Source organism: Chrysoperla carnea, chromosome 3, assembly GCF_905475395.1.
Source record: "Chrysoperla carnea chromosome 3, inChrCarn1.1, whole genome shotgun sequence".
Taxonomy (NCBI): domain Eukaryota; kingdom Metazoa; phylum Arthropoda; class Insecta; order Neuroptera; family Chrysopidae; genus Chrysoperla; species Chrysoperla carnea.
Window position 1 is genome coordinate 46767768 of NC_058339.1, and position 18905 is coordinate 46786672.

At 29.6% G+C, this 18905-nt stretch overlaps 1 protein-coding gene across 2 annotated transcripts in view; it reads right to left on the reverse strand.

The window, feature by feature from the left end:
* Nucleotides 1-18905, reverse strand: part of LOC123295564 (discoidin domain-containing receptor 2) — a 210258-nt gene that overhangs the window by 45328 nt on the left and 146025 nt on the right. For both annotated transcript variants that reach the window (XM_044876966.1, XM_044876965.1), the window contains exon 3: nucleotides 10459-10690. In XM_044876966.1, coding sequence (XP_044732901.1) covers nucleotides 10459-10690 — 232 coding nt within the window. The remainder of the gene's footprint in view (nucleotides 1-10458; nucleotides 10691-18905) is intronic.

Sequence of the window (18905 nt, forward strand, 5' to 3'; positions counted from 1 at the left end):
CTGAAATTAATTTTTTAATAATAAATATTTGTAAAAAAAGGTCTTTTGTATTCTGTTTACTGCAAATGAAAGATTACCAACATAATAACTCTTTCATTTAATTCATGGAAAATTGGATGGAAAGTACATTGTTAATTCTTTTACGATAATTTTATGAGAATAATTATTAATAAACAGAAAATAATAGGACCTTTTGAAGATATATACATGGTGCTTTTTAATTAAACTTGGAAACTTTAGAAAAATAAGCTCATCCAATCACAAATGGCTTAAAGACAGTAGGGAAGTAATCAAACGTTTTTAACTTCCCGTTATAGAAAGTTATTGTAATGGGTCCAGTTTTCGAAATCGAAATTTTCAACATATTTTTACGTTTCATGATTAGAATAAGGCATTAACACCAATTAGGAGAAGAAGTATGTGTGTGTGTCCGTCCGTCCGTACGTATGTTTGTACGTAGATATTTTCGTGGATATCACCCGAACAAAAAATGATATGACTTCCTTGATAATTGGATGAAAGATATCACGGAATATCTCGGAAATTACAGATCGATCCTCATATGGAAATTTGGTAAAGACATTTTTCGTTTGTCTTGAGGTACTTAATCTCGTAGGACAGTTTTCCAGGATCACTTAAAGATCATCCTGTCTTAATTCATATAGAAAATATATAATTGTATTCAAATATCTTATTTCGCATGCGATAACTTATCTGTTCAAGATTTTTTTAAAATATTGTTTTCAGCATTTTCATTTAAAAAATGGTGAAAGATAATAGGTAAAGTGTAAAATGCGCACTTCTCTATGACAAAATGTTCTTAAGTTGAAAATTTTTTGGCTCATTTTAATAAGTGCTGCGATAAAGCTAAATTCTTTGATTTTTTTACTTTCTAGAATAAAGATCGAGACTTTAATCGTATTCCTAGTGTTTTGTCAATGAAAATGGTTGGTTTTTCAATTGTAATGTTTTGTCTGAAATTCATACAAAAAGAAAGTCGTTCAAAACACAACTCAAAAAAAGTTTAAAAGCAAGTTTAAAAGAGCTTAAAAAAGTTAAAAAATGACACTTGTAAAAAAACCTTAATTGTTTTCTTACAAAAGGTAGGTTAGGTTAGGTTAGTTTAGGTTATATTGGCTGTAGACGAAGAACACTCTTAGGCTATAGAGCCCTTTGTGATACCCTATATTTGTTTTACCACCTTTTCGCTGATAATTTCATTTATCAGCTCCTCAATTTTAGAGGCTGAGTGCACCTCTTTCATACATATACCTTACACTACGCCAGCCCATCACAACTATTAATTATATTAATTTTGTTGCGACCGCGGTAATCGAACTCGCTACTCTAAGTATACCGCGGACGGTATTGGTTACGCCTTAACCAACTGAGCTAATAGGGCATACAAAAGATAGGTTATTGTAAGTTTTCAAGATAGAAGAATATTTTTAGCTGATAAACATATTTTAATGTTTAAGAATGGGTTACCATTCAATCATTTATGTTACATTGACTATGTCTGAGAAGAAAATATTCTAATACTTTCTAAATCATCCTGTAAAACAAAAAATTGTAGGTATCTGCAACTAAATATTTTACCTTAATTGAATACTCTTCACATATATTTCATATTATATTAAAAGTACAAACAGAATACAAAATTTATATAATATAATAACTTACAAAAGAAAAAGGGTTGATATAATACCCATAAGTCTATCAAAAGGAATCATAATATTAAATTATAGTTACTGTAGGTACTGTAGTGATGGTACCAACATAAGTAACATTATAGCAAAATAGTTTACACAGGTACAGTAAAAAAGAAGAGTATCTAGTCTTTACTTTAGACGAATCTACTTATTAATACACCGTTAACAACAGCAAAGCGGTTATGTACAGAAAAAAAAAGAAAAACAGGTAATGAAAGAGAGAGCTTTACTATGTAACTTGTTCAAGTTCTTATTATATAATCCTTAAACTTTTAAGTACCATAATTGTAAAAAACGAAAGAGTTAACAATTATTTTCTTTGGTGAGTAATAATCTTTGGTGAGTAACAACTAAGTAGTAATCTTACAGTGCAGATTAAATATTACAAAATAACATAAATTTAATACTACAGCACAGTTTGCGTTTATCTTATCAGGCATTTTTGGTAATAATTTTAGTAGACATGGAATTAGTGGAGCATAAAATAAATCTAATTTTTGAGACAAAATACTTTTTAGAAATCATAAGCTCATTTAAATTGGAAAACAAAAACGTACAGAAATTTTGTTTATAATATTACTAGCTGGGAACTACCCGCTTTGCTGGGCAACATCCCCACTTGCACCCCTCCCTCCACATTTCCTTGCGTTGGATAACAGTTTTGTAATGTACACGTCATGCTCTTTTATTTGATACCCCACTTAGGTATATTTGTAAATATTCGATATTTCCTTCCCACTTTCTCGCTACACCTTTCTACCCTCCGAAGGTTAAAAAAATTTCTAAATGTAATTTAAAACATTCTGACCAAGTTTTGAACTATTAAAAGCCATAATTGAAAAATATGAATTTTTTATTCATGAACACCCCCGCAACCCCCCTTGTGGGTGGAATTTCGTAAAATCCGTTTTTAGCTGACCTCTACTTGGCAAAAGGAATATTCCTGCCAAATTTCCAGTCTCTAGGTCTTATAGTTCCAGAGATATCGTGATGAGTGACTATCTATATCTATAGAAAGTCTCCTATATATTTATAGATAAGACTGAGAAAATTACTGAAATTGACTTTTTTTTAATATATTGAAAATGGTTCAGCGCCATTTGACGCAAAAGCGGTATACTCTATAAACCACTGCTGCAATGCTATGGGGTTACCGAAATAATGAAAATGACACAATCTATTAGTGACACAACAATTCCACGTTGCTTTTGTGAAATCTGTAGGTGCATTTCGTATATTTAAATAATTTGGTTAAGTGCTAGACGAACTTCCATACCATCGTATTGAGGATTCCATACCATCGTACAAGGTATCACACTAAGTACTGACTGTTGGAATATCTACTTGTGCAATCTTCGAAACATTTTAGCACATAGAGATACATTTTGAATATTTCTGAATATATTTTGACTAATTTTTAAATGAAATACGTCGATTTTTAGTATCACTAGAGTTCTTAAAATTTATAAATTTATATGATAGGCTCTGTTAATACAAACTCAATTTGTGTTAAATGATGAACGTCTATGAAAATTTATTCATGCGAATAAAAGTGGAAAATTTTACAAACAATAATAATGAATTATTATTCGTAAACATATTCATTATGCAGAACTAGTTTGTTTTACGAAAATAATAATAATAATAATGTCTAGAGATCATATATACAGAATGAATATTATTAAATTGTATCATAAATTTATATTAAATTCCATGTCTATTAAATTCTATGTTTCAATTTAATTTTATTCATCAATTGAAGTAAAATGGCGTAAAACACTTCAGAAGGACCAAAGTAAAATTTCTTGAGGTATACTAAAAATAAACTGTCGTCATTAGTTTTTCACCACATTTTATAGAATGGTACACTCTTATTTCATAAACACAAATCTCAAAGAAAATTTTTTCTCACGATTGGGTCCTGCAACAACTCTGACAGAACAGTTTGCAACATTAGCTTGGCTGACACGGACTCCAAAAATAACAATAATTTTAACTACATTATATTATCGTTATTTTTTTTACTTTTTAGTACATATTAATTTATTATGGAAAAGTTTTTCTTTTGAAGTCGGTTTTTTTTTGTTAAAAGTTTTTTTTATTTTGTGATTTTTAGTGAATCTAAAGTACACTAACTGATTTGTGACTAAAAAAAGAATCAACGAAATCGGTTGGCGTGATATTGAGTAATTCGCCCTCTTGTCGTGCATACTTAATGCAAATGTAAGACTTTTATGGTTTTCTTATGGATGCCGTTGTCAGAACAGGACTCAAATGAAATGGGACCACACGGGAAACACCAGCTTTCAAACAAATAAAGAATCATCGAGTCGGTTAAAAATGTAATGTGATCTAAAATTTAGGGTGATATCCGTTGGACAGAGTTACTATAACAACGTAAACAGAAAGTACCCCATGTCTGTTTCGGGCCTAGATGTAATAAGTTATCTTGTATTTTTTCGACTTAATTCGAATAAAATGGATTCTGTTAGGTATATCAAAAGATGTTATGGCAAATATTGCAAAAATTTAATTACTTAAACTAGAGCTACAAAGGTTTTAAATTTGTCTTGAACTCAATGGACCTTCTTTCTGTGAGTTGCACGATCAATTAAGCCAAAATGAAAGTACAAGAGACATAAAAAATTTTAAGTGATTATTTACGATGTCTTGATCAGATGTTATTGCTTTGCAAATGACTGTATAAATGTGTACGATAACTGTAATTTTTTAAAACACAAATTATCAAAAAATAAATTAAAAGTTAATAATAGCTGATATTTCAAGTAAAAGTTTGGTTACCTTTTTGGTGTCCCTAGCGCTTATCTTTTAAATAATTGTTGCGAATTTAAAGAAAATGGGCCATCGTAAAAACTATTCATTTGTTCGGCGTTGGAGGGATTTTTATAATGTTAAGAACCAAACTTGATTTGACACTTTGTATATAAATTTTTTTTATACAAGATGAGTACTTAAGTCGAATGATGCAAGTCAGAGAAAACTCTTGAATTGTAACTGAAGCGTTTATTGTTAAGTACTTCGTACAGATTATCATCATGTAACATTTGTAACTAAATTCGAGAAATTTAAGTGTTTTACATGGAGAACACAATATTACATAACACACGTGTTGTCTATCGTTGAATTTAACAATATAAGTAGAATTATCATGATATTTATTTTATGTAATCATTATCTTCAGATTATTAGAGGATAACTTTAAGGATTATCAAATAATGAAACTTTGAGGTAAATAAAATTACACAAAATGGTCCGTTAATTTGAAAAATCATTTAGTCATATTGGACAGAGCAAACGAAAATGATATAAAAATTGAATGTAAATTCTTTCACATAGCCTACAATCGGTTTTCGAAGAACAGTTTCATTCAAAGCTTTTGTTTCATTTTATATTTTCATGTCTTTTACGCTTATAGTAAATTGATACATTTGTTTCTAATGTACATCTTTTTAAAATAGAATCAGAATTAGAAGTACATTTAGTGGAATTGGAACAATAGATGATTTTCACTATGATGAATACTTAACCGGCATTTATTCTAAAAATGATTTGAACTCTAGGCACATTTATTATTGGCACTTCACCAAACAGAAATTTTAACCTATACTGGTAATTTACATTCACGTTTACTTCGAAATATAACACTTTTAGTTCTTCAAATGTGATCACCATCCCACATAAATACAAAAGTAATAATCTATACTTATTATAAAGCAGATGAGTTTGTTTGTTTGTTTGAACGCGCTAATCTCTGGAACCGCTGGTCCGATTTGAAAAATTCTTGTTGGAATAGTCCGTGTTGGATAGTACATTTATCGATAGGCTATAGGCTCTAGTATATCTTCAAAAAATGAAGAATCCTTACTAAAGGTCCATTAATGTAACCCAAGGTGTAAAAAAATGACCCGCAAAAAACCCTTATCCTTACACGGCGTGCGCTGCCATATTTTACATTAAATAAAAAGAGAGCCAGAGAGGTGAAGGCTATAACACGGTGGTCTTTATCAGTATTTATTTTTAAGCCCAGAAAAGAGGGTGGGTAACAAGCTAGTGCTTCATAAATATCGTATGGATTAAAAAGGATCGAAAATTTGACCCACATAAACATTTTCTTAACTGTCTTTCCCGTTCTAAAACGTATGAAGAGTGGTACAGGATATAATAGCATAACTTTATTAAATGGTGAATGACGTTCAAATAATGACAATTTCTAAACACACTTATGGCTAATAATGCGTCATTTTCAAGATATAGTTTGATGAAATTTTGGAAGAAAAATTATATTCTTATGATATTTATAAGGCTCGCTTATAAAAATTCGAAATTTCATAGCATGGACTATGGATCCCTCATAATTATACCGTATGGTGATATATTACGAAAATCAGTGGTAGATATATGGGTGTGCCGTTTCCACGTTTCTAGAAAAAATATGTATGAAATAAATGATAAAAACACTTTTAACAAAAAGAAAACCGACTGCAAAAAAACTATTTCAAAACAAATTAATATGCACTAAAAAGTAAAAAATAACGGTAATATAATGTTGTTACAATTATTATTATTTTTGGAGTCGGTGTCAGCAAAGAAAACAACTGTGATAGAACAGGTTGCTACATTAACTTGGCTGACACCGACTTCAAAAATAACAATAATTGTAACTACTATATTATCGTAATTTAAAAAAATAGTTTTTTGATTTTTTGATTTTGAGTGAATCTGATGTACACTAATAATAACTAACTAATTTGACACTAAAAAAAGAATAATCGAAATTGTTGTATGGTTGGCGTGATATTGAGTTATTCGTCCATTTGTCGCGCACATACTTAATGCAAATTTAAGACTTATATGGTTTTCTCATGGATGCCATTGCTAACAAAATTGAAATGGGACTACACGGGAATCACCAGCTTTCAATTAGAAAAAGAATCATCAAAATCGATTCATCCAGTAGAAAGTTCTGCGGTAATAAATATAAAAAAAATACAGTCGAAATGAGAACCTAATCCTTTTTTGTTTAAAGTCGGTTAAACATATATATGAATATCTGAGAGCATTATCAGCTGGATTTCAAATTTTTTTACTGATGTTTTGGAAATATTCAAAGAATACATACACTTAAGTTATTATATGACATCAAATTTGTGCATGAATGGAAATATGGAAGTGAGACAGTAAAGAAGTAAGCAGTCCGTAGAGTGAAATAGGCGCGTTATATAGGCATTGTGAATTGAATAGAAACGTTTTGTGGGTGAGTTACAATGTGGGCGCCGATGGCTATTCCTAAAACACAAACAAAGATTTATTATGAATTTTAAATAAATAGAGTTGTAATATTGTAATTCAAGATGGATTAGTTGTTAAATCTTGTCGTTTATTATTAGAAAATGTGGTTGATTCATATCCTCTTGATCTGAAATTGTCAAGAGGATAAACTTTTGAAACTTTTTCTTTGTATCTATTATCATTGTTTGTAAATCATGTCATAGACTGTGGAATAGTGTTTTAGCAACGATTAAATGAATCAATGATGAGGTAATTTAATTGTTTGATCATAGTCTTACGTTCTTATAGTTCTCTGTATACATATGAAAATTTTAAAACATTGTAACATGTAATTAAAAATAATAATTCACGGCATCAAGTGACTCCCAATGCTTAAAAAGAAGAAATATGAGAACAGCAACTTTGTGGGCCTAGCATTCCCAGTACCTAAGAAAGAACGTTAGAGGCTTACAAACATTGAGAGGCGGGGATTTAGGCAGTTATCAGGTATTAAAGGTGCTTAATATCTGGGTTTGTGTGTCACAAGTTAGCACTACACATTCGCATACATTTTGAAAAAACTTTTGACAAAACTTGTAAGTATGCTTGGAATATGAATTTTGGAACTATGTTCTCTATCGCACAATATTTGTTTGCTGGTTGGGAGTTAAAACCAAAAAACAAAACTACAACAGACACCAAAAATCGACATCTAGGTTACCTTGGAAACTAAAACTTTTTCAATCGATTAAGGTTACTATGAATTTCGGGAAAATGCAAAAATCTTTTTATAACAATCAATTTGTATTTTTTGTCAATATTTTATGTTTTTTCACTTAAAAAAATTGAGTTGTGAATGTTATCAGAAGTTAAAGAAAACAGAGATAATTTAAAAATATACTAATCAAACCAAACGTAATGTACTCACATATTGGATTGACTACTAAATCAGAAGTATGTCTTTTTATAACTAATATTACAATACAGTAAAAACTAAAAGTAGCTAATTAAATTCTTTAAATAATCAAACAAGTATTTGACTTCCAAAATGAATACATTAATTTTTCAAAAAAATATCTTGCAAATAAAAAAAGTAAGCGCCAAATTTATAATGTACCAAGGTACGAAAGGAAATTAGTTTCCTACCGTGTGACTCATAACACCATTCGATCTTTTTTCACATTTTTATAACCAGTTGATCTAAATTTTTGCACACTTTATACGGAAATTGAAGGGAGGAGACGTTTGCATACTCTCTAAAAAAGCCCTAAGGAAAATTTAGTAGGGCTGAAACTTGAAATATTATTGCATAATTATAAAGAGGAGGATGGTCACGGATTTTATATTTTTTGTTTATTTTAAAAAATTGGATATATTTACTGGCTATGTTATGTGATAATGGAAGTGAAAAAAATGTTAGCCAATACAATATCATATCATTTCTATCTACCAGCATATTTCTTTATACTTTTTAATAATAACAGACTGCCGTCTGAGTGATGCTTTTGTAATTTATATGTGTATATTACATGGCATATACTTTATCTTATCATAAAATAGTTTTTTACGATACTAGTTGAAACAGCATTTTTAACTTACTACTGCGAAATTTGGACTACCAGTGCGTAGTACGAATTTGACAATCGCAAAATTACGTTAAAAATGAGTTACTGGTGTAAAAAACTTGTTACTAGTGTACATTTTGACAGTAATTTGGAGTGTTGTAATGAATTCATTGCGATACAAATGCAGTAATGAATTCATTACCACTCTAGAGCGGTAATAAACTATTTTTCCCACGTATACTGAGTGAGAAAAGTAGTTTCTATCTAACGCGCGTAAGTTGATTGATTTTTAAGGTAGGTATAACTTAATATTCAAAACTCTAATGCCTGCCTAATAAAGTATGTAATAAACTCAATTCATAAGAAAGTTAATTCTCAATAAAATGTATTTTCCATAAAATTTTGTAATAAAGCCATGTACACGTCTTCGGATAATATTCGAATCAGTATAATGCATGTTTGATCGTTTCGTTTCGTTTATAGTTTTCTGTTATTGCTTGTCATATGTTTCTTTTGTAGTTTAAGGTTCTACGTTGGATGATTGGTTGCTTCAATAAAGAAATAATGAAAAAGAAGCACTACGGTAAGAGATTTTTCTTACCTTATAGAATATATTATATATTATCTTTATCTAAATCCATGTGCTGAGTAGATACAAGACGTTGATGTCTTGATCGAGAGTAGAAATAGCAAACAATAATACGTGATTTAAATTTACTCGGTATATCGAATAAATAATGCAAAATATACAGGCAATATAGTTTATTTATTAGTAAAACTGCATGGGATAGTGATATACAGATGATTCGAAAAAAAAGGATTTGGGACGTTTGTAAAAGTTTACATGTGTAAGACAATTATTCAAAGATCAATTTGCGCAGCCTCTCAACTACTTGGAAGGCGAGCGATATAGAAACATTTTTGAAATAAATAAAAAATTTGAGGCTTATTATCTAAAAATGGCTTTGCTCGCTTGACCCCTGCTATGGCCTTCGGCCTTGGCTCCACGTCACAGAAAATAACATTATATGAATTGCAATTCCACCAAAAAATTTACCCTCAAACCCCCGCCCCGACGATAGCGTCCCTATAAATTTTGGGGAAGGGTGAGAGAAAAATTAAATTTTATGGAATAACCTCATTAGTTTGAAGAAATTTCTCACCAAATACAAAAAATCGCATTTCTCTAGAATACCTATATAGTAGAAAAGGGGTAGTTTAGGGGGTGTTTTTTATTTTTTGGGGGTTTCGATGTTGATTCTGTTCATTTAACTTTATTTTTAGTCAACTGGTGAAAATTTCATTTTAAAAAACGTAGTTTTGGGGGATTTTTCCGATTTTTCTGTGTCGCTAATGAAATTCCTTAAAGTATTCTGTTAATTTGACACTATTTCGAGTCGATTGGTAAAAATCCCCCTCTTGCTAGCATGTAGAGAACAGAAAACGCAATTTTCGATAGTTTTTCCGATATTCCGGAGGGTTTCAATAAACAAAATTTCATCTTTCTAGCATGTCTAAAAGTCCCTTCGAATTTGAACAGAATCAGTCAGTTAGTGAGTCAGTTAGCTTTAAAAAGGTCTATATTGTATTTTAAATTATTGAAAATTAGAATTGATTGTCGATAAATAGTATGGTATGAGACAGGTTAAGGAGTTGAGGAGCTTATACTTTTTTTAATTTATCTTTTATCCGTAAAATTGTACGTATCGTAAGGGCAATCACTTTGGGTGAGTTAAATTTAATGTAGAAACGATAGAAACAAGGCGAAACTTCCAAAAAACGAAAAAATACAAGGTATTCAACTTTCATGTCTTTGCGTTACTTACTAGATTACAAAATTAATTAACGATTTACGAAATAAAGAGAAAAAAGAAAGGTAACGAGATACATACATTTTTATCTGTACGATTTCGCCATCGTCTCCATTTTGTATCTCCCGGTCGCCAGTAATCTAACATATATTCTTCTGCATATTCTTGCCCTTGACCATTACCAAATCGACCTTGTGTTAATGTGCCAGTAATTACGTGCATTTCATTTAAATCAATTTGCAAATATTCTTTTGCTTCTTTTGATACCATATGACGAGGGCACCACGCACCACCACTTTTATCAATTCGCAATCTGAAAAAAAAAACCATATTTTACAACTTCAATTTAAAAAGCTTAAACTTTTATATCAATCGTTACAAATATTTTTACTACGGACGTTAGGTCACAAAAATAATAAAACTTTCATTTTGCTTGCTTGGCTTGTTTCAGACATAGATTTAGATAAAATCGCTCTTGATTTACGGTTAAAATATTTTGTTGTAAATGTTTACTGTAGTTCTTACAGTTTTCGAACATCTTAGAGAGCCTTTAGTTTATTAACACGCTTATATTAACAACAATCAATGTAATAAAATAACTTCAATCTTTATTAACTTCCCAGAGGAAGTTAATATAACGGGGCCGATTTAAATTTATTAAACCTTTTTAATGTGATGTCTGTGTGTGTGTGTGTGTGTATGTTTGTGGGTGTACGTATATGCGTATGTTCGTTCGGATTCTTTCGCCTCGATTATCTCGCGAACCAGTTATGACATTGACAAGAGACTGGGCTTGGAACTGGAAAAAAACTGAATAAACCGAATCTGAAAAGTGGATAAAACACATTATTTATGTATGGAGATAATGATCGTTCCAGCATAAGCTGCAATACATGTTGGAAGAATCTATGAAGGCTAACAAGACCTTTTTATAATGTTTTTCCCCCTCTGGGAAGTTAGTCGTGTGGACTATAGGGGTCGCACTCACACGACTTCAGTAAAACACCACCGACTATGTACTCCCAATTTATCTTAGTATCCTGATCAAGATCACCAGGATAAATAATCTTATCTTTCTAAGTAATTTTATCTTCACATATTGACAATAACTATAACACGATATTTTATTGTCTGTAGTATCCGCTCCGCAAATAATTTATTTAAAAACATTCACACATAATAATGGATTTCCAAAAATTTAGACTTTAAATTCTTAAAACTTTAGACCTTAAAATTTTGCAAAGTGAATGGTGTCAGCAATTTTTTTTAAATTACAGAAAATCAATAAGTGACTATAAATTTTTGGTTGATATTATTTTATAATTTGAGTAACAATATTTTTATAAACATAATTGATTTTAAATATAATTTTAATAATCTAGACAATCAGTTGTATAAATATTGTTGCATTACATTATTGGTGTGGTATGATAATCATGTTTTTATAAATAATATATTTTTAATTGAAATAAAATTGATTAACTGTCGTCTATCTATCTATATGTACATACAATAATTATGTATGCAATTTACCACGGGGACTAAATCTATATTATTTTAAATAATGCATTATGTGATTCATGTAAAACGAAAAAAACCAAATTGTTTTGTAAATATTGCAGAAAGAGTTTGTAAATTATTGAAGCAAGACTTGCTATTTAAAAGTTATAGATATTTGAACAATATTTAGCTCTATGGCCTCAAATCACCTAGGGAATAAATTTGTTTCCGAGACTTTTAAATCAATAAATAAAAAAAAATATAGGCCGCATTATCTTCAACTTATTTAAGTTTGACATAGACACAATTAGTTGCAAAACATACGAAATTTAATTATTTTAATAAAGCCCCCCTGAAACCTCATTTCGGGAACACGTTTTTCTTGTTAAACAGTACTTTCAAGTAGCTTTTTGATGCCAGAAAAATTGTTTTTCTGGTATTTTAAACCAAGCAATGAATAAATATCAGTACGCGAAATTAAATTTTGTCGAGACAATTAACTCTCCCGTATTGTAGCAGATCTCGGACTCCTATAGTTGTTGGCAAATTATATAGTCGCGTGTATTGCTTTCCCAACTAAATTACGGAGTATTGATCTCAGATACCTCTGTCATAGAAGGTGTGTATTTTATCTCTAGGCTAGAAATTTTTGTAACAATATAATAATTAATATTGTAGTGTTTTAGACAGTAAAGGGGAGTTATTTTCACAAAGAAGTTCAATGTGTGGATGATAAGGGTCGTACTTATACGAACAGCTTGATATTTTTGTTTAGTTAAAGCGCAATAGCCCGGATAGGCCGGACGTGCGTAGATGAAATTACCTTTTTCACATGATTCCATAGGAGAATATATCATTTTCTAAAGAAAATCCCAGTAATGCTTAAAAAAGGTCACTAAATAAATTTATTTCTATTCTGAAAAATAATTAACACTAGTGTTCTATAAAAAACAAAATGACATGTTGACTTATCTATAACTGTCATTGTACTCTCAATTTAACTTTATACAAAGAAATAATATTCTAAGAGTGTTAAATTTTTTATTTCACAGAAAAAAGTACTTTTCCTGTTATAAATTTAAAATAAAGGAAAAAAATAATTTTTAACAACACTTATTAAAATTACAACAAAATAAATAATGGTTGTATAATTGTTTTTTGGCATACGTTCAAGATTTGTGAGCCATTACATTTATTAAACTGTGTATATATTACCTTAGCTTTTAATAAGTACATTAGTCTCTATTTACATATAAATTTTAATAATTATTTATAAAAATTAAAATTTTATGATTATTTACCTATAAACAGATTATTATTTTAAATACACAATAAATTAACTTTAAAAAAAAATTCACACATAATAAGTGTTTAAAGTAATAATTTAAATCACGCTATTACGTGTCATTTGAAATACGCGCTATTATTATTAAAATTTAGACGCCTCTAATAGTTAGTTCATTTATTAAGGTTTTACGATCACTAACATTATGTTTATTTAATATGCTTCACTAAATAAACGATATACAGTATGATACACAAAAAGGAAATTGCGATTTTCTGTTTCGTTAAAAATATAGAATATTTGTTGACATATATAGCCATCATAGCCGTACGATCATTAATTGTCAAGTTAGGAGCGATTTTATAATAGGCAATTAAATACGTCCTAAAACTTAAATATCTCAAAATATCTTTTTTTTTTCTTTTAATTTCAATTAATTATGTATTATTAACGTAAATCTCTCTAAAAAGATATTGCTTACTCCTAAACATGTGTTATTTTGGACAGGAATCGAGAAAAATGGAGTTGTGTGTGTTTTTGAATGTTTAAGTTTTGTATGTATGCTTTAACTAAAATTGTTCGGTTTCTGCTAATAAATATCCACCAATCTTGAGAACGAAAAATCATACGGCTTTGAAACGCATATTGAACTGTAAAAAGACCGTGATACGTTTCATGCGTCAGGACAAACACTGAACAAATGTAATTGAATTTCCGACTGTCATGACAACTCTTCCAGTCTTTTAGTAGTAAAAAAAGGAAATCAGAGCATCAAGTTACAAATAAGTGGACTGTTGAGTTTTATGTATTATGTCTTATTAATTTAAAATAAGAAACTAATACATAAGGATGATTTCGTTCCACGAGAGCCAATTCCACGACGGAAGTTTATTATTCGTTCAAAAATGAAGAGTAATTTTAATTGAAAAGATAAATGGATTTCTCCAAAACTCCGCATTCTATATTAAAAGTCACTAAGATCTTGCAGAAATGCAGAAATTGAATACATAGTTGTTTTTTTTTAGTAATGACTGATGTATTGTTTGCATAAAAATGTGTAAATGAAGGATTGAATTAACACTCGTTCATTAAGCATATGTGTTGAGTCTTTATTCTTTTTGTTTTGTATAATATATTTTGTGTTATTATTATTATTTATGTTCTTGTTAGTTGTAAATGAATGAATACATTTCTGTGAATTATGTACTCGTTAACGTATACGTCATCAACCTGGTCTTGGTTCCATACCTATGATTATAATTATTATTATTAACTTTCCCAAGGGAAATTCTTGTAACGAATCCGAAAATCCAAATCGAAATTTTTCAACATACCTTTATGTTTCATAACCAGGATAATATCAACACTACTTTTAGATTGATGTCTGTGTGTACACAATTTTTCTGTAAATATTGGGAAAGTATAAAGTGTAGTGTAAAGGTGTGGAACATTAGGAAATTTTAATAATTAGTAAATGGCTGTGTCAAGTGTTAATCCTAAGGCTTCTTACACAGAATGTTCGATTTTTACACCAAGGCATACAAATATCAACAGTATGACAGAGTACATGCGTTAAGCAATGCATCTTAGTAAGAAGTATTATAGGTGTTATATGAAAAGGCAAAAGTGACTTGTATCGTGACTTATCTGTTGAACTTCATCTATTCAACATAAAACTCCCACTCTCCAAACATCTTACAACTATCTAAACACATATCGGATATTTATATGCCTAGATGTAAATCGAACATTCTGTATACAAAGCGCGTGCTTAGTTTTTCACATCTTTGTTATAAAAATAATAAATAATATTAATAATTAGTATCTGGAAAGTTGATGACGTGGATCATAGGGGTCATATTCTCATAAATAGCTTGTTTAATATATTTGGTGGAGGATTGTACCTTAATAACAATGTGCTTCGCATAATCTTACAAATTCATAAACGAGATTGCTATCTCTGAGGTAGAAACTATATGGAGACAAAGTTTACTTATTAGAGGACAAAAATCGAGAAAATAGTTGTTAATTACTTTCAAGTAAAATAAAAACAACAATTTTTAGTGTATTCCTTTATTTACAAGTAGTGGTTTTGGTTTTTACTACATTCTTCTATTTTCTCTTTTAAATTACATTCCATCTTAAACAGAAGTAACTGATTGGTGAGAACAGAACTAACTGATGTGTTTGCCATATCAATGAAAACCACTATATGTTCACCTACTTGACACTAACAAAACTCATTTCTATTCTTAAACGAACAACAATTTGTATAAACGTTAATTATTTGGTAAATTATTATAACTAATTAACTTATACTGTTATATTTGTTAAATTATTATAACTAATTAGCTTATTAGGTGAGCATATTTAGAAAAGTTAGTTAATAAAATTGAATTTGTATAGGTTTAACATTTGTTTTTGTGCAGTTTACGTATGGAATTTCGTTCCCATGACCACCCCAAAACCGCACTCTTTTTTTATTTCAAGTATTCTTAATTTGAAACGTATTCCTTCATCTTTTTGAAGTGGAAATTTATTCAGCCACGTTGAGCGATTTCTTATAGGAGTAAAATTTATGGATTCGTCTCCTGAGAAGCGACATGCACACCCTGTGACATAAATACTACGTTGAAAATACTGTGTGATATGGGTTTTTTAATATTTAGCTTTTTACATCCATCGTATACTTATAGGTTAATATTTTCAATTACAGTTATTCTAAAGTTTTAAGTTTTTACTTTACGGTTTCAGTCTTCATGACTATCAACTTTTGCCGGGACATGATTTCATTTTAATTTTTGGTTTTGCACGAATATATTTGAAATATTTTATAAGGATATTGTCCCTAATACACCATAGAAAAAGGAAGAATGGTTTAACGTGCCACTATTTTGTATGTGCCCAAAAATACATTCAAATACTTTAATGTCAAATTAATTTATTTTGGTATTTAAAAATATATTGTGTTATTTAAAACACTAGATGTCAAAAGGAATTTTCATAAATCATTTCGTGTGCCACCAAACATATATATCGTGATTCGCAATATTTATGTAAAATATGTTATGTGTATAAAATATTTCTATATTGGGAACTGCCATAAATTTTAAATATTTTTTGTGTGTGTGTCGATTTACATGCAAATGTGCAGTATTTCATGTAAATCTAAACAGGACTTCGACACATTATGATAGGCTCATCCACTAATTTTGAAATGGTGTCTAAATATTCGTATACGATTCAAATTTACTAACGAATTTGAAATACGTAAGCAATTTGGTTATATCTAAGTATAAAGTCAGTTCTAATATGTCAGGGTGGAAGTTCGGGTTGGGGTTCATTCTTTAATGGGACACTGTAAATTGTAGAGAAAATGGTTACACAGTTAAGGGAAAAATGGTCATTTGTTTTTTGACCCCCGAACTAAAAAAAGGGGTGTTATAAGTTTGACCGCTATGTGTCTGTCTGTGGCATCGTAGCGCCTAAACGGATGATCCGATTTTTAATTTTTTGTTTTCATTTGAAAGTTAATTTAACGGAGTGTTTTCTAGCTATGTTTTATGTGCGAGCTTAGAGTTTTGTACCCGAAAAAACTAATACATTGACGATAATTTTCAAAACCGATTCAGATTGAAAATGGGATGATATTTAATTTTAACATAAATAATTACTATGGAAATGGATGGTCAAATAAACATGGTTCAATTCATTTCGAAAAGTGAAATGGTAAAATAATTACGTAATTCAAAACAATAATTCAAAAGAACAAAGTCAACTTCAATATTTTAATTTCAATTAAAATATTTCCAAAAATTTGTCCCAAAAAATGATAGCTCTGCACTTAAGTATCCTTTTCATCTCATCTGATATCCTTGATCATCACTTTGGTACTGATTAAGGAAGGAGTGTTATAAGCTTAAAGTGTTTATCTGTGCGCCCGTGTATTTTTCAGTCACATCGTAGCCTTTAAACGGTCGAACAGACTTGATTGAGAAAATTTTATAGCTAAGTTGCCAAAAATCGGTTTACAAAAATAAATCGCTTTTGTCGGGGGTTTTTTAAATTTTGTAAATTTCACTTGGTAAACAAAATTTTGAATTACCATACAAAATCAAATTGTAGAAATGTGAAATTAAATTTTTGATATTTAATGGTTTTAATCATAAGTGAAATATTCTTGACAATTTTATTATTTGACACGTTAACGTAAAAACAGCAACGTATATTTTTTTGTTTTACATAATGTATCTACGTTTTTATCACACATTTATGTTGTTTTATTAACTGTATTAAAATTATCAATAACTAATAAATTAGAATTATTATTTTCATTATACAAACAATGAAAAACGTGTTTTTAAAATGAAATAAAACAGTTAACATTAAAAATAATAATAAAAAAACGTCATTGAATAATAATATTTTAATACAAATACACTGACTGACATATGTACCTATGTAGAAAGGTACTAAGGGGTGATTCAATTTCAGTATTTAACTAGAGATTACAGATCGATTTTTTCGATCTCCGATAATAATGATACTTAAAAAAAATTTGTGATGTGTGGAAAATTTGGAAAGAAAATTCGAGTTCCTATCATATCAAAAATTTCGTTTCAATCGATTTATCGATGCTGTATCTTTATTAATTTAATTGATGCTTTCGAAAGTGCTGAAAACACAGCACTTTCAAAAAAAGTCGTACAGAGAAAGTCTTGTAGAATACAAGAATAAAAGCAAAAAAGAAAATCGATGGGAATAAGGCCTTCATGCCATCAAATTGTTGAGAATATGCTACAAAGTTGTTCTACATGTAAACTCGTTCATCGCTTGTCAGCCGTAACGACCATAGCTTTCCGCTGTTCTTTCGTGTATTCTACAAGAACCAGAGGCAACAAGGATCAAATCGCGTAGCTCTCTTTATTTTGATTCAAAATCAAAAAAGAAATTATTTTCTTGGCTCTTCAAATTTGACGCTTGTTATAAGTTTTTACTGAGTAGAGAAATATCTTCTTATATACATTTCTGTCAGTACTTCATCTTTCAAAAAATTTACTTTTTGTTTGCGTATATGAGAAATTGCTAATTTGCGCCCATAAAATACATTTGAAAACAGTATCTTCCTTGTTCTCCATGTCTATGTCTATGTTTGATTCCCGTGCTTCATAATACTCAATTATTTTGTACAAAGCCTGAAATGTTAAATATTTTTAGTGAAAAATGGCAGATATTAAATATAAAAATGCTTAAATAATGCGTCCTGAAAACTTTTCCAAAGCTTACGAAGCTCTAGAAGTAAGGGAAAACTGATACATAGATAAGTAGGCAGCCAATCAAGTGGCCTTCTAAAAACTAATCGATGAAACAATCGTTTGTTCAAATAGTAAAGCAGATTTTTATTAAAAAAAAGTACAGAAAAAGAAATTGAATCACCTTCTATATACAAAACTGTCATATTTCCCCAACGGATTTCAATTTACACAAACCCGTCTCTCACAATGTGGTGTTGTTAAAATACATAGGCAGATAGGTATATACATATGTCTATGCAATTGTATGTACATAAAATGATACTGATAAGAGTAACAGCTAAATACCGCCCATAAACATGCAACACATATAGAAGGTTATACACGTTTGGGACAAACAAATGGTTAGAGCAACAAACATGTCCCTTTAGAGTTTAGATATTATAAACAAATGATAATAAACACTTTAATACAAAGGTACATATAGACTA